Consider the following 26,922-nt stretch of genomic DNA (forward strand, 5'->3'; position numbering starts at 1 on the left):
TTCTGAAACCATATGGAATCCGAGCCAAAAAACTGCTCACTTTTCAAGGCCAAGAATGAACCATGCAATTTTGGATACCCTGTTATGAAGTGAATCGTATCCTAGAGATTGCTTTCTTCATTGATCGACCAATGAGTAGCATTCAGGTTTCCTGTAATTCCCTGACCAGATTTCAGCGGTTCAAAACAAATATAATGTTTTAAGTCGACCAAAACAGAACATTTTCCTAGCGCCATGGATATACGTACATATGCATGGCCATCATGTCAATTCCGCTGATTGGCCGAGCATCACATACAATATCGTACTCTCCAGGCTAAAATATGGTTTTCTTTCGAGCTGAATTTCGAAGATGCAATATCTTCTTTCAACACCTCTCTGCTTCAATTACCCGATTTCCCAGTTTTTGGATGAATACTGTTTTTCGCAAACGTTATCAATTTGCTATTGTGTAGCTCTCAGATATTTTGATTGCTGAGGTAGACAACAATACTTATAGAGTAATACCTTCAGAGTAAAAATTCGGAACCGCACAAGAAATCTCTCGCATATTGAAAGTGAACTAGAACTGAACTAGAACTGGAATTGAACTGAACTGAACAGGAATTGAACTAGAACTGAACTAGAACAGAACTAGAACTGAACTAGAACTGAACAAGAACTGAACTAGAACTGAACTAGAACTGAACTAGAACTGAACTAGAACTGAACTAGAACTGAACTAGAACTGAACTAGAACTGAACTAGAATGAACTAGAACTGAACTAGAACTGAACTAGAACTGAACTAGAACTGAACTAGAACTGAACTAGAACTGAACTAGAAACTGAACTAGAACTGAACTAGAACTGAACTGAACTGAACTAGAACTGAACTGAACTGAACTGAACTAGAACTGAACTAGAAACTGAACTAGAACTGAACTAGAACTGAACTAGAACTGAATAGAACTGAACTAGAACTGAACTAGAACTGAACTAGAACTGAACTAGAACTGAACTAGAACTGAACTAGAACTGAACTAGAACTGAACTAGAACTGAACTAGAACTGAACTAGAACTGAACTAGAACTGAACTAGAACTGAACTAGAACTGAACTAGAACTGAACTAGAACAGAACTAGAATGAACTAGAACTGAACTAGAACTGAACTAGAACTGAACTAGAACTGAATAGAACTGAACTAGAACGAACTAGAACTGAACTGGAACTGAAGTGCAAGGAACGAGAACGGAACTAGAAACGAGACGAGGCGAGCGAGCGAGCGAGCGAGCGAGCGAGCGAGAGCAGCGAGGCGAGCGAGCTATCTATCTATCTATCTATCTATACTACTATCTATCTATCTATCTACTATCTATCTATCTATCTATCTATCTATCTCTCTATCTATCTATCTATCTATCTATCTATCTATCTATCTATTTATCTATCTATCTATCTATCTATCTATCTATCTATCTATCTATCTATCTATCTATCTATCTATCTTTCTATCTATCTATCTATCTATCTATCTATCTATCTATCTATCTATCTATCTATCTATCTATCTATCTATCTATCTATCTATCTATCTATCTATCTATCTATCTATCTATCTATCTATCTATCTATCTATCTATCTATCTCTCTATCTATCTATCTATCTATCTATCTATCTATCTATCTATCTATCTATCTATCTATCTATCTATCTATCTATCTATCTATCTATCTATCTATCTATCTATCTATCTATCTATCTATCTATCTATCTATCTATCTATCTATCTATCTATCTATCTTCTATCTATCTATCTATCTGTCTATCTCTATCTATCTACCTATCTACCTATCTCTTGTGGCTTTCGTTTCTATATTTTACCGATTATTTTCAAAATACTTTTTCTTTCAGTGCATTTATCACATTTAGCATATTTTCCCATTAAAACCCATTTAAAATATTTGTTTGTTTTGTTTTATAATTTTGCATAGAAATGTTGTGATTATTTGCAATGGAATTGTTGCATCAATATGATTGATGTTAAAATTGCTGAATAAGTAGATGTAGATGAGAGATATCTAAATTTTTTATTAAACAAGTATTTTGTATAAAAACATAATTTTAAAGATATAAACAGGCTGATTAAGAAACAAGGAAATAAATGTAAATTAAACATTGAAAAGACAAAATGTTCAAGTTTTTATTAAATTTCTAATTAATTTAAACAAAATTTTCCATGCAAAGCTAATTATAAATTACTATTCGAATAACAACTTAATCCGCTAAATATGTACATTGAAAGCCCCTAGTACATAACCTAATCGATATGAACTCCCCTGGACATGTAACTTATCTATTACAAAAGTTTTATCAAACAAGTGGTAAAAGTTTATCAGTTCACAAGATCACTCACTGATCATTAAAGAAAGAAAAACAAAAAACCTTTATTTATTAACACACATATTTCTGTGGTGGGAAAATAATTATTTGCCACTGATACTGGTATTAAAACAATGTGCAGTGAAATTATTTATGCAAATTTCTATTTTCTTAATTATATAAACAATATACACATAAAACAATGGAAAACATGCCTGTAAGATCATTGACTGTCATGATTTAAACAAATCGTGGTTGCTAGTGTAATACAGACCAGCATGTCAAAAGCTGTTGAGAAGTTTAGGTCGTTAGCTTTTTTTGAGAAGTATAATGAATTTGAAATTAAGGGAATAAACTTTAGGGCAAAGAAAGTTATTTAGGCCCAAAGCTTTGGAAAAGTTTATGACAAAAGTCTTGAGAATAATTGCAAAGATCTATTTTACTAAAGTAAGAAGTCACATAGATTTGTGCCCTCAATAGAATCGCTTCGAATTGATTTTGAATTAGGTTTTCTACCAAAAACCTTAATAAAATCATCAACATTTAACGCACTTTCTTAAAAGTTAATTAAAAATTTAAAAACCGACAAAAAACGAAAGTAAATTAAATTTTGATTATTATTATTTTTTCTTAATAAAAACAAATAATAATAAAGCAACAATAAGACAATCAACTACTACTAACTGCTCCATGCTGATCATTTGTTTTGATGATTTTTATTTTCTTTTTCTATAAATTTTATTGTCGATTCAGTTGCAATTGCGCAGTCGTGCGTGTTGATACATTTTTCTTATTTTGCTGCTGGTTACTGTTTATTTTCTTTTATTGTTTTTCTTTTCTCGAATTTATTTATATTTTTATTGTTTTTGTTGCTGCTTTTGTGTAAAAAAAAACGCAGCAGCTTTAAATTTTTTAAATGATTTAATCAAACACATTCAATTCACTCTCTGTGAATTTGGCTCATATTTTTAGTATGTTTATCTATCTGTCTGTCTGTCCGTTTGTCTGTCTTAACAAATTATTCCATAATTATTATTTAATTCCGTTTTTGTTTATTTTTTTCATAGTTTTTTTTCTCTCTATCTCTATTGCCAATTCTACGTGACTAAGACAATAAAAACATTAACCACCATAAGACCATAAATAATAAATATTGAATTATTTATTTTCAAAATTTTACAAATTCAGTTGTTAGTTTATAATTTTTAGGGGAATAAAAGAAATTAGTGTGTGACTGACTGAGCTGCGTTGGTTGTTTGTTTTGTGGTTGGAACTAAATGTGTTTGGTAGCATGAAGTAATATGTCACCATTAACCAAACTTAGACCTACCTCTATTAACATTAGGGGCATTCAGAAAAAGAAAGGGCGAAAAACTGAACAAAAACTAAATTTGAACTGAACTAGAACTGAACTAGAACTGAACAAGAACTGATCTAGAACTGATCTAGAACTGAACTAGAACTGAACTAGAACTTAACCAGAACTGAACTAGAACTGAACTAGAGCTGAACTAGAACTGAACTAGAACTGAACTAGAACTGAACTAGAACTGAACTAGAACTGAACTAGAACTGAACTAGAACTGAACTAGAACTGAACTAGAACTGAACTAGAACTGAACTAGAACTGAACTAGAACTGAACTAGAACTGAACTAGAACTGAACTAGAACTGAACTAGAACTGAACATGAACTGAACTAGAACTGAACTAGAACTGAACTAGAACTGAACTAGAACTGAACTAGAACTGAACTGGAACTGAACTAGAACTGAACTAGAACTGAACTAGAACTGAACTAGAACTGAACTACAACTGAACTAGAACTGAACTAGAACTGAACTAGAACTGAACTAGAACTGAACTAGAACTGAACTAGAACTGAACTAGAACTGAACTAGAACTGAACTAGAACTGAACTAGAACTGAACTAGAACTGAACTAGAACTGAACTACAACTGAACTACAACTGAAGTAGAACTGAACTAGAACAGAACTAGAACAGAACTAGAACAGAACTAGAACAGAACTAGAACAGAACTAGAACAGAACTAGAACAGAACTAGAACAGAACTAGAACTAGAACAGAACTAGAACAGAAATAGAACAGAAATAGAACAGAACTAGAACATAATTAGAACTAGAACAGAACTAGAATAGAACTAGAATAGAACTAGAACTAGAATAGAACTAGAATAGAACTAGAATAGAACTAGAATAGAACTAGAGCAGAACTAGAACAGAACTAAAACAGAACTAGAACTGAACTAGAACAGAACTAGAACAGAACTAGAACAGAACTAGAACATAACTAAAACAGAACTAGAACAGAACTAGAAGAGAACTAGAACAGAACTAGAACAGAACAAGAACAGAACTAGAACAGAACTAGAACAGAACTAGAACAGAACCAGAACAGAACTAGAACAGAACTAGAACAGAACTAGAACAGAACTAGAACAGAACTAGAACAGAACTAGAACAGAACTAGAACAGAACTAGAACAGAACTAGGACAGAACTAGAACAGAACTAGAACAGAACTAGAACAGAACTAGAACAGAACTAGAACAGAACTAGAACAGAACTAAACAAAACTAGAACAGAACCAGAACAGAACTAGAACAGAACTAGAACAGAACTAGAACAGAACTAGAACAGAACTAGAACAGAACTAGAACAGAACTAGAACAGAACTAGAACAGAACTAGAACAGAACTAGAACAGAACTAGAACAGAACTAGAACAGAACTAGAACAGAACTAGAACAGAACTAGAACAGAACTAGAACAGAACTAGAACAGAACTAGAACAGAACTAGAACAGAACTAGAACAGAACTAGAACAGAACTAGAACAGAACTAGAACAGAACTAGAACAGAACTAGAACAGAACTAGAACAGAACTAGAACAAAACTAGAACAGAACTGGAACTGAAATAAAAGATTGTAAAATTTCAATAAAAGATAAAATTATTGAAAATTTACAAAAAAAGGTTTGATCAAAAATTTTATTAAAAAATAAATTGAGCAGTTTTAAAATGTGAATCGCCCCACAGTGGGGCAGAATGGAAATTTTTTGGAAATAAATCTGGCATTTCTAAACGGCTGATCCGATCGGGATAAAATTTGGCGTGAGCGAAGCCAAGGAGTATTCGAGTTTAAGTTTTGAAGATGAACCCTGCAGATGCCCCAGGGACGGCGCTGTGGCGGCTCAAAGTAGGGTACCTACGACATGTAAAATTTTTAAACTCGTGCCATTTTTTTGTTTTTCACCCAAATACAAAGATTTTTATATTTTGTGAAAGCGCTCGACGAGATCTTGAAAAAACATGCTTGGACATACTACTTATCTCTTATAATATCCGAGTTATAGGCATTTAAAAATTTAGTGATACAAAATTTACCATACCTTGATCCGCCTTTTTTTGAATACCGGGCGTAATTTTGGACCAAATGGACTCAATTTTTTCTTGTTAGTTAGACAACAAAATTTCCAATAATATACAAAAAATTTCAGATCAATATTGTTTACAGATCCAAAAATATACGTTTTTTAATTTAAAAATTCAAAAAATTTTAGATTTTTGGCATTTTTTTGCCAAAAATGTGTCTTAACTCTTTTATTAATAAAATAAAATTTTTATTAAGAACATATAACAATTTTATAGTTTTCTAAAAGGTATCTTTACGCAGAACGCTTTGGCGTAAAAAACTTGTCCTATTTTTTGAAAATGTTGCCACTGCGTCCTTCCGAATATGACCTATTTTTTATCAAAACTTCAACTTTGGGCGACATGTTCTAAAATCCCAAAGCTGGGATCAGAAAACTGAAAGCAGTTTTGGAAACCTCAATATGTTTTCTATTTACTCCAAAAGTATTTTCCCAGCCCTGAAAGAAATGTGGACCCTATGGGCAAAAAAGTAAAAAATCCCATTTTTGGGATTTTCATTCCTATTTTTGGGAATTGCGGGATGCCCTTTGACCTTTTCAATTTTTTTTTTGCATATTCTTATTTGAAATGACAAATTTAACAAGCGTTGAAAATTTCATTGAGTTTTGTTCATAAATAAAGATTTTGTCATATATTACATATTTGTTTAATTTCTAAAACTATGATTTATATCAAAATTGTAATAGGATCGCAGATAGCTACAACAATTTAGTCCATATTTATCCCTTAATATCATTTTTTAGTTAGATATGGAAATTCTCGACCCTTTACAAAAAATTTCAAGCCAATATCTCAATTACATTCAAAAATATGTTCATTTAAACCTGTGTCCTTTAATTTCATCTTTTTCATATTTTAGTATTAAGTATGACAGCACATATTTAAATCTTATATTTACCTATTTTCTATTTGTTTGCTTATCCTTATAATTGAAAGGTCCTATTATGCTTGAATTTTCAAAAATTTATAACCATTTTTTACCTAAATTTTTTCGACAGATCATTTCGTTCTGTTTCGTTTATGATCATGTAGGTAAAAATATACAGGTAATGATAATTTCGATTCATTCACTAATAAGAAATATCAATGACTGAATTATAGTAATATAGTCCTAAATGTTAATAGGTAGACAATTCGTAATTTTTTACTTTGGAATACCTGTATCGGAAATGACAAGAATTGGTATATAAGTAAACTTCTCAGATTTTAAGTACCATATTTAATAAATCTACAATGAAGATTACATTAAAGTACGAAGAGTTGTGTTCCGTTTTATGGAGTATATCTTCAAAACGGCCAGAAAGAATTGAAGACATTTCAAATTATATAAAAACTACATATAGTAGAAAAGTAGACAAAACAGGCATATCAAAAATTGGAAACTTTTTAAAACTTTTTGATGTAAAAAGTAAGTCTGTGGATGGAAATCAAAAGAAATTTCGATTAAAATTTTGTAGTTGGATGGAAACTACTACGGAAATCTCAACTTACAACACATCAACAGGAGCGCCTTGCAAGTCATACGAAACTTTTTTCAATCTCAAATGAGGAAATTGCTGATACATTTAACGAAATGCTGAAAAAGGAAAACCAACATATGGATGTCGTACATATTGCAACTATTCTTCCTAATGCATCACCAAAACGACTTAAGCGAATTGTGGAAAGTATACCAACTCCAACATCATAATCAAATTTTACTGAAGAGGAAGCAATAGCGCTTATGTTGGAACTGGGTCTCAGTCGAAATAAGTACCAAATATTAAGGAAAGCTCTGCATGAAAAAGGACACAATATATTACCATCATACAAGGCGATCCAGGAAAAAAAAAAAACAAACTATCCTACTAAATCAACAAAAAATAATGAAGAATTGAAAGAACTGAGAGCTGCGGAAAAAAGCATAATCCAAGAAGAATTTAAAGTTCAGATGGGATTAAACATCGACAAACCACTTTCAAGTTGCGGTAGTACAAATGACGGTAATACGTCGAGAAGGTTTTTTCGTGATTTTGAAATTACTTCAAAAATAACTGGAATCGACAAAGAGTTGCTTCGAAGAGTTAAAACTATTTTAATGGCACTGAATAGTAAACATAAAATTAATGAAAATCGATTTGGGGAATACACATCTGAAATTTCTAAATTACTTGTATCTCTGTATCCATGGAGGGAACTAACACCAACAGTACACAAAGTATTGTGTCATGGTCAAATAATAATTGAATCGAATATTCTTCCACTTGGAGAGTTAACAGAAGAAGCCCAGGAAGCGAGGAATCGAGATTTTAAGCACGTTCAACTATTCAGCTCAAGAAAATGCTCCAGGCAATCACAGAATGAAGATATTTTTAATAGTTTACTTCTATCTTCTGATCCTGTTCTTTCAACTATGCGAAAAAGATGGATTTGTTATGAAACTCTATCATCTCAAACAAGGAAGATTTAAAGGACTTATATTACCTTCTGGATATGTATACCGATATGACAGATTATTTTATAGAAAATAAGTAGTGTTAGGAATTAACTATATAAGTAGGTTGTAAGAATTAATTGTATTATGTTTAAGATAAACAGTTCAAATAAAAAAAGCTATTATACTAACTGATGATATTGTATTAAATTGTGTTTTATATTTCGGTGGGCGGGAAAGGTAATTTGTGTGGGGTGATTTAGGTGTTGTTGTGCGTGGCTCATAATAAAATTATAATTTTTTTATTTTATATACAATATTATAATAAAATAATTAACTAAATAATTTTTAAAAATTGTCCAAATATTTTATTCAACACCAAATGTATGTTCTGTCATACTTAATACTAAAATATGAAAAAGATGAAATTAAAGGACACAGGTTTAAATGAACATATTTTTGAATGTAATTGAGATATTGGCTTGAAATTTTTTGTAAAGGGTCGAGAATTTCCATATCTAACTAAAAAATGATATTAAGGGATAAATATGGACTAAATTGTTGTAGCTATCTGCGATCCTATTACAATTTTGATATAAATCATAGTTTTAGAAATTAAACAAATATGTAATATATGACAAAATCTTTATTTATGAACAAAACTCAATGAAATTTTCAACGCTTGTTAAATTTGTCATTTCAAATAAGAATATGCAAAAAAAAAATTGAAAAGGTCAAAGGGCATCCCGCAATTCCCAAAAATAGGAATGAAAATCCCAAAAATGGGATTTTTTACTTTTTTGCCCATAGGGTCCACATTTCTTTCAGGGCTGGGAAAATACTTTTGGAGTAAATAGAAAACATATTGAGGTTTCCAAAACTGCTTTCAGTTTTCTGATCCCAGCTTTGGGATTTTAGAACATGTCACCCAAAGTTGAAGTTTTGATAAAAAATAGGTCATATTCGGAAGGACGCAGTGGCAACATTTTCAAAAAATAGGACAAGTTTTTTACGCCAAAGCGTTCTGCGTAAAGATACCTTTTAGAAAACTATAAAATTGTTATATGTTCTTAATAAAAATTTTATTTTATTAATAAAAGAGTTAAGACACATTTTTGGCAAAAAAATGCCAAAAATCTAAAATTTTTTGAATTTTTAAATTAAAAAACGTATATTTTTGGATCTGTAAACAATATTGATCTGAAATTTTTTGTATATTATTGGAAATTTTGTTGTCTAACTAACAAGAAAAAATTGAGTCCATTTGGTCCAAAATTACGCCCGGTATTCAAAAAAAGGCGGACCAAGGTATGGTAAATTTTGTATCACTAAATTTTTATATGCCTATAACTCGGATATTATAAGAGATAAGTAGTATGTCCAAGCATGTTTTTTCAAGATCTCGTCGAGCGCTTTCACAAAATATAAAAATCTTTGTATTTGGGTGAAAAACAAAAAATGGCACGAGTTTAAAAATTTTACATGTCGTAGGTACCCTACTTTGAGCCGCCACAGCGCCGTCCCTGGGGCATCTGCAGGGTTTATCTTCAAAACTTAAACTCGAATACTCCTTGGCTACGCTCACACCAAATTTTATCCCGATCGGATCAGCCGTTTAGAAATGCCAGATTTATTTTCAAAAAATTTCCATTCTGCCCCACTGTGCGCCCTATTAAAAATACTACCGAATTATTTCGTTACCAACCTGCCACAACAATAAACTTTAAAATTTTCTTTGTTTCTTTATGGTTTTGACATTCCTAAGAGGTGCGTCTGTTATACGCTTATGATGTTGCTGAGATGGTATTGTTGTGGTAGCGGTGTCTATGTCACCAAATTTTATTGTATGCAACATAATTTGTTTTTTTTTTTTGAAATAGTAGATAGATTGGTAGGTAGGTGGTGGAGGAGAAAGGGGTCAATTCGTAAAGTGTGAAAGTTGAATTAGTTGTGGTTTTTTGTTTTTAATATCACAAATGATGACAAATATGGATGTTGACTGTTTGGTTGTCTGCCTGTTTTTGGATTGTATGTATGACATTGGGAACATTTTTCACTTTTTTCATTTCGCTATTTTTGTTTTACTTCTTGTATTTTTGTAGTAATTTTGGTGATTGAAATTTTATTTCAATGTTTGTTTTGCTTAGCGGTGAATTACTTAATTAGCAAATCGTTATTTTGGAACTAATGTGTTAAGCGTTAGTGGTGGTATCGGTCATCGGCTGTTCGTTGTGGAAAAAAATCATTAACGGTTGGCATGAAGTGTCTTAGTTGCTGTTAATTTTTAATTTTTGGTATTGAACTTTCATTTTGATAAATTTTAGGCTTTCTAGAGAAAATTGAAAAGCTTAGGGCAAAAGTTGAATTTCATATTTAATTGTCACTAGCTAGGGAAATTTTTTTCGACAGCAATATTAAGATATTTGAGAATAAAAATTATAAAATTTTACAATATTTTAATTGATGTTCAAAAAGAGCTTAATTTGTTTATTGTTAAATTTCTAGTTATTATAGTTTCAGTAAATAGATTAACTTCTTTAGGCTAAAATTTCAAAACTCAGAGAAATTTAGAAAATTTTTAAGTATGTACTTAACTTCTCAGGGAAACTCCAGCCTTGTCCAGACTGACAAAACTAGAACTGTACTAGTCCTAAACTACAACTGAACTACAGCTGGACAAATATGGAACTAGAACTGGAACTAAACTAGGACTGAACTAAACTAGAACTGAACCAAACTAGAACTGAAGTACTACTGAAGTAGAACTGAACTAGGACAGAACTAGAACAGAACTAGAACAGAACTAGAACAGAACTAGAACAGAACTAGAACAGAACTAGAACAGAACTAGAACTAGAACTGAAGTAGAACAGAACTAGAACAGAACTAGAACAGAACTAGAACAGAACTAGAACTGAACTAAAACAGAACTAGAACAGAACTAGAACAGAACTAGAACAGAACTAGAACTGAACTAAAACAGAACTAGAACAGAACTAGAACAGAACTAGAACTGAACTAAAACTGAACTAGAACTGAAGTAGAACTGAACTAAAACAGAACTAGAACAGAACTAGAACAGAACTAGAACAGAACTAGAACAGAACTAGAACAGAACTAGAACTAGAACAGAACTAGAACTGAACTAGAACAGAACTAGAACTGAACTAAAACAGAACTAGAACAGAACTAGAACAGAACTAGAACAGAACTAGAACAGAACTAGAACAGAACTAGAACAGAACTAGAACTGAACTAGAACAGAACTAGAACAAAACTAGAACAGAACTAGAACTGAACTAAAACAGAACTAGAACAGAACTAGAACAGAACTAGAACAGAACTAGAACAGAACTAGAACAGAACTAGAACAGAACTAGAACAGAACTAGAACAGAACTAGAACAGAACTAGAACTGAACTAGAACAGAACTAGAACTGAACTAAAACAGAACTAGAACAGAACTAGAACAGAACTAGAACAGAACTAGAACTGAACTAGAACAGAACTAGAACAAAACTAGAACAGAACTAGAACTGAACTAAAACTGAACTAGAACTGAACTAGAACTGAACTAGAACAGAACTATAACAGAACTAGAACAGAACTAGAACAGAACTAGAACAGAACTAGAACAGAACTAGAACAGAACTAGAACAGAACTAGAACAGAACTAGAACAGAACTAGAACAGACTAGAACAGAACTAGAATAGTACTAGAACAGAACTAGAACTAAACTAGAACTGAACTAGAACTGAACTATGAACTAGAACTGAACTAGAACTGAACTAGAACTGAACTAAAACTGAACTAGAACTGAACTAGAAATGAACTAGAACTGAACTAGAACTGAACTAGAACTGAACTAGAACTGAACTAGAACTGAACTAGAACTGAACTAGAACTGAACTAGAACTGAACTAGAACTGAACTAGAACTGAACTAGAACTGAACTAGAACTGAACTAGAACTGAACTAGAGCTGAACTAGAACTGAACTAGAACTCAACTAGAACTGAACTAGAACTGAACTAGAACTGAACTAGAACTGAACTAGAACTGAACTAGAACTGAACTAGAACTGAACTGGAACTGAACTGGAACTGAACTAGAACTGAACTAGAACTGAACTAGAACTGAACTAGAACTGAACTAGAACTGAACTAGAACTGAACTAGAACTGAACTCGAACTGAACTAGAACTGAACTAGAACTGAACTAGAACTGAACTGAACTAGAACTGAACTAGAACTAGAACTGAACTAAAACTGAAACTAGAACTGAACTAAAAACAGAACTAGAACAGAACTAGAACAGAACTAGAACAGAACTAGAACAGAACTAGAACAGAACTAGAACAGAACTAGAACTGAACTAGAACAGAACTAGAACAAAACTAGAACAGAACTAGAACTGAACTAAACTGACTAGAACTAAACTAGAACTGAACCTAGAACAGAACTATAACATAACTAGAACAGAACTAGACAGACTAGAACAGAACCTAGAACAGAACTAGAAACAGAACACTAGAACAGAACTAGGAATAGTACTAGAAAGAACTAGAACAAACTAGACAACTGAACTAGAACTGAACTAAGAAACTGAACAGAACTGCACTAAGAACTGAACTAGAACTGACTAGAAATGAACTAGACATGAAACTAGAAACTTGAACTAGAACTGAACGAGAACTGAAACTAGAACGGAACTAGACTGAACTAAGAAACTGAACTAGAACTGAAACTAGACTGAACTCGAACTGAACTAGAACTAGAACTGAACTAGACTGAACTAGAACTGAACTAGACTGAACTAGAACTGAACTAGAGCTGAACTAGAACTGAACTAGAACTGAACTAGAACTGAACTAGAACTGAACTAGAACAAAACTAGAACAGAACTAGAACTGAACTAAAACAGAACTAGAACAGAACTAGAACAGAACTAGAACAGAACTAGAACAGAACTAGAACAGAACTAGAACAGAACTAGAACTGAACTAGAACAGAACTAGAACTGAACTAAAACAGAACTAGAACAGAACTAGAACAGAACTAGAACAGAACTAGAACTGAACTAGAACAGAACTAGAACAAAACTAGAACAGAACTAGAACTGAACTAAAACTGAACTAGAACTGAACTAGAACTGAACTAGAACAGAACTATAACAGAACTAGAACAGAACTAGAACAGAACTAGAACAGAACTAGAACAGAACTAGAACAGAACTAGAACAGAACTAGAATAGTACTAGAACAGAACTAGAACTAAACTAGAACTGAACTAGAACTGAACTAGAACTGAACTAGAACTGAACTAAAACTGAACTAGAACTGAACTAGAAATGAACTAGAACTGAACTAGAACTGAACTAGAACTGAACTAGAACTGAACTAGAACTGAACTAGAACTGAACTAGAACAGAACTAGAACAGAACTAGAACAGAACTAGAACAGAACTAGAACAGAACTAGAACAGAACTAGAACTGAACTAGAACAGAACTAGAACTGAACTAAAACAGAACTAGAACAGAACTAGAACAGAACTAGAACAGAACTAGAACAGAACTAGAACTGAACTAGAACAGAACTAGAACAAAACTAGAACAGAACTAGAACTGAACTAAAACTGAACTAGAACTGAACTAGAACTGAACTAGAACAGAACTATAACAGAACTAGAACAGAACTAGAACAGAACTAGAACAGAACTAGAACAGAACTAGAACAGAACTAGAACAGAACTAGAATAGTACTAGAACAGAACTAGAACTAAACTAGAACTGAACTAGAACTGAACTAGAACTGAACTAAAACTGAACTAGAACTGAACTAGAAATGAACTAGAACTGAACTAGAACTGAACTAGAACAAAACTAGAACAGAACTAGAACTGAACTAAACAGAACTAGAACAGAACTAGAACAGAACTAGAACAGAACTAGAACAGAACTAGAACAGAACTAGAACTGAACTAGAACAGAACTAGAACTGAACTAAAACAGAACTAGAACAGAACTAGAACAGAACTAGAACAGAACTAGAACTGAACTAGAACAGAACTAGAACAAAACTAGAACAGAACTAGAACTGAACTAAAACTGAACTAGAACTGAACTAGAACTGAACTAGAACAGAACTATAACAGAACTAGAACAGAACTAGAACAGAACTAGAACAGAACTAGAACAGAACTAGAACAGAACTAGAACAGAACTAGAACAGAACTAGAATAGTACTAGAACAGAACTAGAACTAAACTAACTGAACTAGAACTGAACTAGAACTGAACTAGAACTGAACTAAACTGAACTAGAACTGAACTAGAAATGAACTAGAACTGAACTAGAACTGAACTAGAACTGAACTAGAACTGAACTAGAACTGAACTAGAACTGAACTAGAACTGAACTAGAACTGAACTAGAACTGAACTAGAACTGAACTAGAACTGAACTAGAACTGAACTAGAACTGAACTAGAGCTGAACTAGAACTGAACTAGAACTGAACTAGAACTGAACTAGAACTGAACTAGAACTGAACTAGAACTGAACTAGAACTGAACTAGAACTGAACTAGAACTGAACTAGAACTGAACTGGAACTGAACTGGAACTGAACTAGAACTGAACTAGAACTGAACTAGAACTGAACTAGAACTGAACTAGAACTGAACTAGAACTGAACTAGAACTGAACTCGAACTGAACTAGAACTGAACTAGAACTGAACTAGAACTGAACTAGAACTGAACTAGAACTGAACTAGAACTGAACTAAAACTGAACTAGAACTGAACTAAAACAGAACTAGAACAGAACTAGAACAGAACTAGAACAGAACTAGAACAGAACTAGAACAGAACTAGAACTGAACTAGAACAGAACTAGAACAAAACTAGAACAGAACTAGAACTGAACTAAAACTGAACTAGAACTGAACTAGAACTGAACTAGAACAGAACTATAACAGAACTAGAACAGAACTAGAACAGAACTAGAACAGAACTAGAACAGAACTAGAACAGAACTAGAACAGAACTAGAACAGAACTAGAACAGAACTAGAATAGTACTAGAACAGAACTAGAACTAAACTAGAACTGAACTAGAACTGAACTAGAACTGAACTAGAACTGAACTAAAACTGAACTAGAACTGAACTAGAAATGAACTAGAACTGAACTAGAACTGAACTAGAACTGAACTAGAACTGAACTAGAACTGAACTAGAACTGAACTAGAACTGAACTAGAACTGAACTAGAACTGAACTAGAACTGAACTAGAACTGAACTAGAACTGAACTAGAACTGAACTAGAACTGAACTAGAACTGAACTAGAACTGAACTAGAGCTGAACTAGAACTGAACTAGAACTGAACTAGAACTGAACTAGAACTGAACTAGAACTGAACTAGAACTGAACTAGAACTGAACTAGAACTGAACTAGAACTGAACTAGAACTGAACTGGAACTGAACTGGAACTGAACTAGAACTGAACTAGAACTGAACTAGAACTGAACTAGAACTGAACTAGAACTGAACTAGAACTGAACTCGAACTGAACTAGAACTGAACTAGAACTGAACTAGAACTGAACTAGAACTGAACTAGAACTGAACTAGAACTGAACTAAAACTGAACTAGAACTGAACTAAAACAGAACTAGAACAGAACTAGAACAGAACTAGAACAGAACTAGAACTGAACTAGAACAGAATTAGAACAAACTAGAACAGAACTAAAACTGAACTAGAACTGAACTAGAACTGAACTAGAACAGAACTATAACAGAACTAGAACAGAACTAGAACAGAACTAGAACAGAACTAGAACAGAACTAGAACAGAACTAGAACAGAACTAGAATAGTACTAGAACAGAACTAGAACTAAACTAGAACTGAACTAGAACTGAACTAGAACTGAACTAGAACTGAACTAAAACTGAACTAGAACTGAACTAGAAATGAACTAGAACTGAACTAGAACTGAACTAGAACTGAACTAGAACTGAACTAGAACTGAACTAGAACTGAACTAGAACTGAACTAGAACTGAACTAGAACTGAACTAGAGCTGAACTAGAACTGAACTAGAACTGAACTAGAACTGAACTAGAACTGAACTAGAACTGAACTAGAACTGAACTAGAACTGAACTAGAACTGAACTGGAACTGAACTGGAACTGAACTAGAACTGAACTAGAACTGAACTAGAACTGAACTAGAACTGAACTAGAACTGAACTAGAACTGAACTAGAACTGAACTAGAACTGAACTAGAACTGAACTAGAACTGAACTAGAACTGAACTAGAACTGAACTAGAACTGAACTAGAACTGATCTAGAACTGAACTAGAACTGAACTAGAACTGAACTAGAACTGAACTAGAACTGAACTAGAACTGAACTAGAACTGAACTAGAACAAAACTAGAACAAAATTGGAAAAGAACTAGAAGAGAGCTACAACTTAACTAGAACTGAACTAGAATGGACCTTGAACTGGAATTAAACGAGAACTAAAAAATGTTTTTCGGAAAATTTTATATAAACAAAGGAAACGATTGTAGGAAATTCTGCAAAAATTTCCTGGAATTACGGTATTTAAAATTCTACAGAACTCTACGAATGGAAGAATAGTGGCCCCTAAGCCATTCTATGTAAAACAGAAAACAAAAGTATAACTTGGTTGTGATATACATAAATGTATGGGGAAAGAATTGAAGAGAGTCGTGCTACAGCGAAGTATTAGGTTAGTTCTTTCACTGATCTTTCTTGTCAGTACTAAGAGAGCTTGAACTTTTTCAAAAACTGCAGCTGTGAAAGTTTATCGTTTACTACTAGCGAAATGTTTCCTTAATCCAAAAACACAATTTAGGAAAAATTTTGCAATAATTTAGCACATAACCTAAAATAAATTAAAATATTAGCTGGTTTCAACATAATATGACAATATTTAAGTAACAGTTTGACAAAACATGTTAAAAAGTATAACAATTTTGTAAATTGTTATAGACAAGATAAATCTGTAATATGTTGACATATGTAAAAAAAAAACTAAAAAAGGCATGACAAAATTTGTTATGTTTACAGCTTTTTTTATGGGAATTTCACTTGGTCGGCAGAAGAAGAAGAAACACAAATGTGTTAAAGAAAATAAACCTATAAAAACATTTCCGTATGGAAGTAACAAAGACTACTACTCTACTGCATAATAAATCTTATTAAAAGTACGACAAAAAAAACAAGTAAGAAAGTACACAGAAAAAAATTACGACAAATCAATTGTTATATTAAATACGAAATTTGACAATACAATTAATTTTTTAATTGAAAAGGCACCAACAATCGTTTTTGTAAATACAAAAATAAAAATTGTTACTTAAAATTGTTAATACTCAAAAAATTTTTTTAACAACCAGTTTGTAATATTGAAAAATTATTTTATTAACTATCCATAATAATGTTTTAAAAATTAAATTTCTTGTATTAAATATTTCTATTGTTATCAGCAATAATGAAAGAATGCATTTTTAATTTGGTTTTTATAAAAAAATATATTCAATTTATTTCGTCAAAATATACAGTTTGAAACAATGGACAATAATTAAAATTGTAAGTTTATCTTTATAATGTACTGTGTAATATTCTATATAATAATCGAAAATATATATTCACTGATTAACTACATTATATATTAATCTTGTACCACTTCCCCCAGACCACTGGTCCATGTTCCTTCTCTCTATTACATGGTACTTGGTGAATTCTCTCTTTAAAGACTTCGTCTTTGCTACCACGATTTAACCAAGGCAGACGAATACGAACCTTTACTGCCGTTCATTGAAATTTTCTAAAATGACCACAAAATAAATTTTTCTTAGTTCGAATACGGGGAGGAGATGTAAACATGTATTAATGTCAAATTGATTTTTACCTTAACATAGAAAAGTTTCATAATTTAAGCCAATCCTGCAGCTGTAGGTTCTTTGCCTCCTGTTAATCCCGTCACTCCCTACAGAAATGAGAGATATTAAAAACGCTTTAAGATAAAAGTTAGAAAAGGATTTTAAATTAAATTTACAGCAATTGGTTTTTCCTTGGATGTCTCCACTTCAGGAACATGAAAATTAATGTTGCTAAAGAGTAATGTTTATGAATCGATGTTACTTTCTTTCTTGGAAGGTTATATAGTGTTGCTGTTGTATTATGGAGATCGATGACGTGTCGCTTTTGGTAGATTGCTGGCTTCTGCACTAGCAAGCCAGGCTCACACACTTTATCCACAAATTTCTTTTTAACAAACTCAGGCAACACAGCACTCAATTTAGAAATATTTTCCAACGATGTTTAAGCATAAATCAAATCATTTTGTTCCGCGGAGTTATGGAACTGACTGGTGGTTATTCTTTCAAATAAAAATCTAAAAGTGGTAAAATTATTTATGATTTAAAAATTAATATGTATTTTGACCACTCTACATACCTTAGAGATTGCTTTTATTCATCTAGTTCATATCTTGCATGCGGAATTTCCTTTTTGAATTTTAGATTATTTTAAATTTTTTTTTAAATTAAAACTTTTTGACAATTGTATTTTCTATTTCTTTTATTATGAATTTTGAGACAACTTAGGAAAATTGTAAATATGACCAATTTACAAACATTTTAATAAAAAAATTGTTAACAAAGTCAATTGATCCTTAACATATTTATGTAATTACTTAATAAAATTTGTAATTTTTTTCTGTGTATAGTCGGGCGTGGCCGACCATATGATACCCTGCACCAGTTATGAATTTTAAATGTGATTTATTTTTCATAATAAAGCATTTATCTTCAATATTCCCTTGTTCCGATACAATTAAGCAATTTATAGATGAAAAACTAATTTTCTGAAAGAGGCTTTATATGGGGGCTAGGGGCAAATATGGACCAAGCCCGATAAAATTTTGTGGATATATTTATATTTACATAATATTTTATTGTACTGAATTTCATCGCGATATTTGTGTTTATAAGTTAATTTGGGACATTCAAGTAATTTTCTGAAGGGGACTTTGTATGGGAGCTAGGGTCAGATGGGGCCCGATCTTTATGAAATTTGGCAGGGTCATCAAGACTTCTATAAAACTTAGTTGTGACGTATTTTATCGATATATCTGTATATATAACATCATTATGAGCTCAGAAGCCCTTTTCGGGGGACCTGTTCTATGGGGGCTAGGTGAAATAATGGACCGATTTTAACCATTTTCAATAGGGTTCGTACTTGGGTCAAATAAAACGTGCGTGCCAAATTTCACCTTGAGCACAAGGTTTACATGGACAGCCAGCCAGCCAGACGGACGGACGGACGGACATAGCTTAATCGACTCAGAAAACTAAGCCGATTGGTATACTTTAAGGTGGGTCTAGGACGAATATTTTTGTATGTTACAAACATCAGCACAAATCCAATATACCCTCCCCACTAAAGTGGTGTAGGGTATAATTAACGCAGCTACCGCGACAGAGGAAGATGAGTTAAAAATTTAAACTAAACAACTTTTTGTACCACATTTCAAAAAAAAAAGATCATAAATAAATATTTGTTTGAATGACAAAAGAAAGTTGTAAATTTAAATTAAAGATAGATCTCAGAGAATGGATAATTTTAAAGCCTAATTTTTAAAAATTTTGACCACCAACTTTGTTGAGAAAGAGTTCATGCTTTCAAAAATTCTTTTGAAAGTTTGCGTTATTGCAAAATTACACAAAAAAAAAATCATTAATATTTAGTTCCATGATCTGTTTGTTTGTATGATCTTTGGCAAAATCGCATACATTGCAAACAGTTTTCGCATAATAAATCATGTTGGCTTCAAAATCTTCGACAAAAAACAAAACCATTGTTTTTTATAAAAAAAAAGTGCACTGAACTTTTAAATAGTGCAGAAATGAAAAAAAAAACTCATTATAACACTTTATTTGTTTCTTTTTAAATATTTATGACAGTTTATTTTTATTGTTGTCTATTTTATTTTTATAGTTTAATTAATTTCACTTTCAAATTATACGTGATTTGTAGACGAAATTAATTTCAAATAAGTGCTTAACTAAGTATTTGTTAATGACTTACTCGTAATGTACTTTAAAACAGATTAGACAAAATCTATGATTTGTTTTTGTTCAGTGATATGTTAAGGTAAAATTGTTTATATAATATGGAAGTTTGAAGAAAAAAAATGTAAACGTAATTGCTTTAAAAAAGAGTTTTATTTAATTAAAAGATGTGATGTTTAATATACATTAAGAAAAATTACTTCAGAGATGGATAGTTTTGAATCTGTACAGTAATGTTAATTAACAAAAGTTGTGCCTCTGAGGAGCCATTTAATCAATGTTAACTTACCGAGGTCTCATGTTTTTGACAACTTAGTGGAGCCGTAATCAAGTTTAGTTTGAAAGGCAATAGACCAAATAAGTCGAGTCATTTGTGTTCTAGATCGTCAGTTTTGTGTTACCCGACAAGGATCATGTCTCTACCCAACATTCAGAAGACAATGTTCAATGTCCATGAGCAAAGTGACACAACGTTCATGAACCACAAATAGTCAATTTCCCAAGATTTTTTAAGTGAACTATGTATTTGTAGACTTTCCCCTTATTCACAAACAAATTTTTTATTTTATAAACGGTTTATAAATTAGATTTTATATAGAAATTTTGTTTTATAAACCTTTTATAAAATAAAAATTTTGTTTGTGAATAAGGGACTTTATGTTTATATGATCATGGTCCTTACGATATTTTTGGTGTGTAATGGACATTATGAAACTAAACGAAGCAATCTTGAAAAGATCTACAGAGAATATCTATAGAGAGATCCGCCAATTCGTTCAAATACATAACCGACACTAAAAAGGTGTTTGCGTTGCAACTTCTGTAGAAATCATGGAGAGTAGCTCTCTTGAGAGTCCCTTCAAAGACTTTCGTACAATGTAAAGACAACTTTGATGTCGAACAGGTGTTTCATAAATTATAATCTGGTTTAAGTTTTTCTGCTGTAAAAAGATATTCATAAGACCCATAATAGCCCAAGATTTGAATGATACCTCATTCCGTTAAGAGACAGCAACCTCAAGACTGATTTCTAAATATCAACTTTCGTCGAATTGACGGCTATGTATATCCTATAATACTTCATCCCTAACAGTTTTTTTACGGCCGACATTTCAGTCTGCTTCGATTGTATAGCCGGTCTTCATTCAAGAACAGAGATTTACGGTCGATGTAAAGATAACTTTCAAGTCGAGGAGAAGGTCTTGTATAACCATTTGGTCTTTCTTTTCTACTGTATAAGAGGAAAAGAATAGCTCTAGATATAACTTATACCCAATCTCGTTAAGAGACATTTCTCATTCACAAACCAGAACTGAACTAGAACTGAACTAGAACTGAACTAGAACTAAACTAGAACTGAACTAAAACTGAACTAAAACTGAACTAGAACTGAACTAGAACTGAACTAGAACTGAACCAGAACTGAACTAGAAATGAACTAGAACTGAACTAGAACTGAACTAGAACTGAACTAGAACTGAACTAGAACTGAACTAGAACTGAACTAGAACTGAACTAGAACTGAACTAGAACTGAACTAGAACTGAACTAGAACTGAACTAGAACTGAACTAGAACTGAACTAGAACTGAACTAGAACTGAACTAGAACCGAACTAGAAATGAACTAGAACTGAACTAGAACTGAACTAGAACTGAACTAGAACTGAACTAGAACTGAACTAGAACTGAACTAGAACTGAACTAGAACTGAACTAGAACTGAACTAGAACTGAACTAGAACTGAACTAGAAATGAACTAGAACTGAACTAGAACTGACTAGAACAGAACTAGAACTAAAATAGAACTGAACTAGAACGAAACTAGAACTGAACTATCACTGAACTAGAACTGAACTGAACGAAAAACCTGGTCTCTCTATTTTAACAATACCATAAAATATGTATTTAAAAAAGCGTTGAGCTCATAAGGTAAACATTTCACACTAGATATTGTAATTTAGTAAACTACTAAGTATATTCTGGAAGTAAACAAATTTGTCATTTCTTTTTCTCAGAGCTGTAGCAATGTTTCGCAAATAATGTTTTTTTTTTAATTTTATATCTTTGACTTTCTGCTCTTTAAAATTTCAAGCACAAAGTTAATAATTGCAGCTGGAATACGAGGGCTGATTGAAAATACAAATTGAAAACAAAGTTGTAAATAAAACATAAGCAAGCGATTTTGATTCGAAAACCATTCTAAATAATTGACAGTTAGATGGTAAAAGTAATCTAATTTAATTCAAAACTATCAGCAGATGTTTTTATAATTATTGTATCAGCGAAGTATTCCGGGTACATTTGAAAGTTATTAAAAATGTGCAAATTTCTTCTTTCAACACCCCTCGTATATGTGTAACAAGATACGAAAACATTTCATAAAAACCTAAAGAAAACAATAGAAATATAACTAATATTCCACGGCACTTTTACACTTTATTTTTTATTTATTTAAGCTGAACTGAAATGATCCTCAGGAAAAGAAAAAAAAACAAGACAAGTGACAATGGTTTATAAAAGCATCACATCTTAACTTAAGGGCATGGACTTCAGCCACACTTTTATGCGCTAAAATTAAACAGCAGAATAGACAAAGAGAGAAAAAAAACTATAGCAGACACTTGTTGAATTTTCAAAACAAATGTCTGTCTGTCTATATGCAGACTGACTTTTGCGTTTCAGTTTCAGTTTGTGACTTTTTTGCAAAATAATAATAAAGAAAAATATATACAAACACAAAACAAAAGTTTCACTTTTACTTAAAATGTTATAAAATAAAACAATAATAATACTTGGTAGAAATTAATTTACGATTACACCAATGACAATGACGACCTTTTTTGTTTTTTTAAGTTTATAGTTTGAAAAAATTAATAAATCATTTGAAATTTCAAGAGTACATTGCATTTGGATTACACATTACTTTTGTCTGTTTGTTTACACTTGGTATTTTACAACTGAGTACCTGAAACCCTTATTTATTCAAAATTCATACAGCTACAGGCCCTTAATAAAAATAATAAACATATTTTTAAGTCGTGCTTTTTTTACGTTTTTGATATCTCCAGCTTAATAGTTGAAATGTCATTGTATTTGACAACAATTGAGAAAATTCTCTTCTTTTTGCATTAAACATTTTTTTAAAATACAAAATATTACAAAAATCTTAACAAAATGTAATGAAATATTATTACAAACAAACGGTAAAAGGTCTTAGAGTGTTTCTATATAAATAAAAAAGATGTGTGTAATTAATGTCTCAAATTTTTAATCACAAGTCACTGACCGCATCGTGCATATTTGGGTCACATTTTATTGCCATCATGATTCATTTACAAGAGACTTTAAAAATCATAAAAAAATCCGGCATATGGATGAGATGAAATAGGGAAAAAACATTATTAAAACAGTGTGACACTTATGTTGAGAGTGAAGTACGATTAGATTAAAGAAAGAAAAGTACCAAAGAGTTCACTCCTTTAGATGTACTTGAATCAATTTGTACCAAACAACTTACTGGAATTTGGTCCTAAGTAACTTTGTTACCTGAATTTGAAATAACTAACACAACAATATCCTATTTCGAAGGACTTTTAAAAATTTTGCAAAATTAGTTCAATAAGTTTGGAAAAAACTCAATTTCCATTTCTCCCCTTTTCGATATTTTTCCACATTGTAGTCATAGATCGATATTTATTATTATATTTATCTATCTATCTATCTATCTATCTATCTATCTATCTATCTATCTATCTATCTATCTATCTATCTATCTATCTATCTATCTATCTATCTATCTATCTATCTATCTATCTATCTATCTATCTATCTATCTATCTATCTATCTATCTATCTATCTATCTATCTATCTATCTATCTATCTATCTATCTATCTATCTATCTATCTATCTATCTATCTATCTATCTATCTATCTATCTATCTATCTATCTATCTATCTATCTATCTATCTATCTATCTATCTATCTATCTATCTATCTATCTATCTATCTATCTATCTATCTATCTATCTATCTATCTATCTATCCTATCTATCTATCTATCTATCTATCTATCTATCTATCTATCTATCTATCTATCTATCTATCTATCTATCTATCTATGTATCTATGTATCTATTCTATCTATCTATCTATCTATCTATCTATCTATCTATCTATCTATCTATCTATCTATCTATCTATCTATCTATCTATCTATCTATCTATCTATCTATCTATCTATCTATCTATCTATCTATCTATCTATCTATCTATCTATCTATCTATCTATCTATCTATCTATCTATCTATCTATCTATCTATCTATCTATCTATCTATCTATCTATCTATCTATCTATCTATCTATCTATCTATCTATCTATCTATCTATCTATCTATCTATCTATCTATCTATCTATCTATCTATCTATCTATCTATCTATCTATCTATCTATCTATCTATCTATCTATCTATCTATCTATCTATCTATCTATCTAGCTATCTATCTATCTATCTATCTATCTATCTATCTATCTATCTATCTATCTATCTATCTATCTATCTATCTATCTATCTATCTATCTATCTATCTATCTATCTATCTATCTATCTATCTATCTATCTATCTATCTATCTATCTATCTATCTATCTATCTATCTATCTATCTATCTATCTATCTATCTATCTATCTATCTATCTATCTATCTATCTATCTATCTATCTATTCTATCTATCTATCTATCTATCTATCTATCTATCTATCTATCTATCTATCTATCTATCTATCTATCTATCTATCTATCTATCTATCTATCTATCTATCTATCTATCTATCTATCTATCTATCTATCTATCTATCTATCTATCTATCTATCTATCTATCTATCTATCTATCTATCTATCTATCTATCTATCTATCTATCTATCTATCTATCTATCTATATATGTTTCTCTATATTCATGTCACACTGTTGCTTTTTTTCACTCATATATCTTTTTATTGTAAATTACATACTTGTTAGAACACATATTTTTTAATTGTTTATCGTAAATCTTGTTATTTAAGAAAAATACAATGGAACTTATACAAAAACTACTACAAACATTTTATTTGTTTATAAACAATTTTTAATTAGTAGAGCAATTGTTTTTATAACCTCAATTTTTAATAATTGTTTGTGTTATTTCTGTTAAATGAGTTCAAATTTTTGACCTAAACTCCTGTATTCAAAAGAATTTATTAATGTGGACATTGAGAGCATAGAACTGAAGTTCTAGAATAAGATAATTTGTTTCTTGGTAAAATACTTAGTATGAAAATAATTTTTGATAAGTTTATGAATTTTTTTAAGAAAAATCATATAATGGTGGAGAGGGAATATTTAAAAAAATGTAAATCCGTTATATTAAAAAAGGTCAAAATTGGCAAAAATGTCTTTCAATATTTAATTGCATAAATCAAACTCACCTTATGTTTCCTACGCAATAGATGAGGTGCCCCGCCGGGAGGCTGTAGCGGCACTGCCGGTTCTGGTGTTACCGTTTGTATGGGACGCGGTGGTTTTAAGGCCAGTTTCTTTAAACTAGCAATACGTTTATCACACATCAATGAGACATCATCAATTCTTTGGAGAACCTGAAAAAAATTACAATAAAAGAAAAAAACATATTAAAACTTCAAAATAAGAATAACAACAAAACTCTTAAAAGATCTAAACTGTTGATAATAATAATAGAAACGAAACAAAACGCGTCAAAAAAATTGATATTTTAAAGAGCATAAAATATAAATAAAAAAAAAATAAAAATAAATACCACAACAAAAGAAACAAATAACAATAAAAAATTCTTAAGAATTCAGAGAAAGTGTTAAACAACAATAAAATAAAAACTAAAATTTCAAGTTATAAAAGCCTCTTTTCTAAAAGTAGATTAAAGTAATTTTAAACATGAATGAAAAGTTTTGAACAAAAATTCTATTTTAATCATAATTAGAACAAGAGTGGGGTTTGTAGTGATAAAAAAAAAATTATAATAATAAAACTAAAATGCGTTATAAATATAATAAAAATATTTGTAATTACAAATTATTAAGGCAAAACATCTGTTGAGATGTGTATTATTAAAACTTTCGAAAAAAAATATTGTTTTGAATTTTAATTTCAGATGAATTTGTTTTGTTTATTTTTCACAAAAAGTTTTAAATCTTTATTAATATGTTACAAGTATTGAAACAAAAATGCAGTTTCATTATTTAATGGATGCTGCTTTTGTATATGAATTTTGCTTATTAATTCCCATATATACCAGACATGGATAGTTGGAATTTTGAAATATTAATAAGTTTTTAAATAACTGATTAGTCTATTGACTAATCTGTTAACTAGTCTATTGATTAGTCTACGGATTAGTCTTTTTAACTAACCTATTGTCTAGTCTATTGACTAATCAGTTGACTAGTCTATTGCTAGTCTATCGATCAGTCTATAGTCTAGTCCATAGTCTAGTCTATAGTCTAGTCCATAGTCTAGTCTATATATACATATACTATAGACTAGACTATAGTCTAGTCTATAG

At 31.1% G+C, this 26,922-nt stretch overlaps 1 protein-coding gene and 1 long non-coding RNA gene across 2 annotated transcripts in view; both read right to left on the reverse strand.

Moving 5' to 3' along the window:
- LOC119604529 (guanine nucleotide exchange factor DBS-like) overlaps positions 1-26,922 on the reverse strand; it is a 129,370-nt gene that overhangs the window by 4,175 nt on the left and 98,273 nt on the right. Inside the window, exon 8 of the mRNA XM_037957209.1 lies at positions 25,814-25,981. Coding sequence (XP_037813137.1) covers positions 25,814-25,981 — 168 coding nt within the window. The remainder of the gene's footprint in view (positions 1-25,813; positions 25,982-26,922) is intronic.
- On the reverse strand, positions 17,824-18,879 carry LOC119604532. The gene is made up of 4 exons (XR_005231520.1): positions 18,724-18,879; positions 18,323-18,661; positions 18,176-18,253; positions 17,824-18,091 (listed from the first exon to the last, which is right to left on the reverse strand). It is a non-coding gene; the product is annotated as an uncharacterized LOC119604532 (long non-coding RNA).

Source organism: Lucilia sericata, unplaced genomic scaffold (genome assembly GCF_015586225.1).
Source record: "Lucilia sericata isolate MDLA Ls3-8-SP2 unplaced genomic scaffold, ASM1558622v1 Contig000401F_arrow, whole genome shotgun sequence".
Lineage (NCBI taxonomy): Eukaryota > Metazoa > Arthropoda > Insecta > Diptera > Calliphoridae > Lucilia > Lucilia sericata.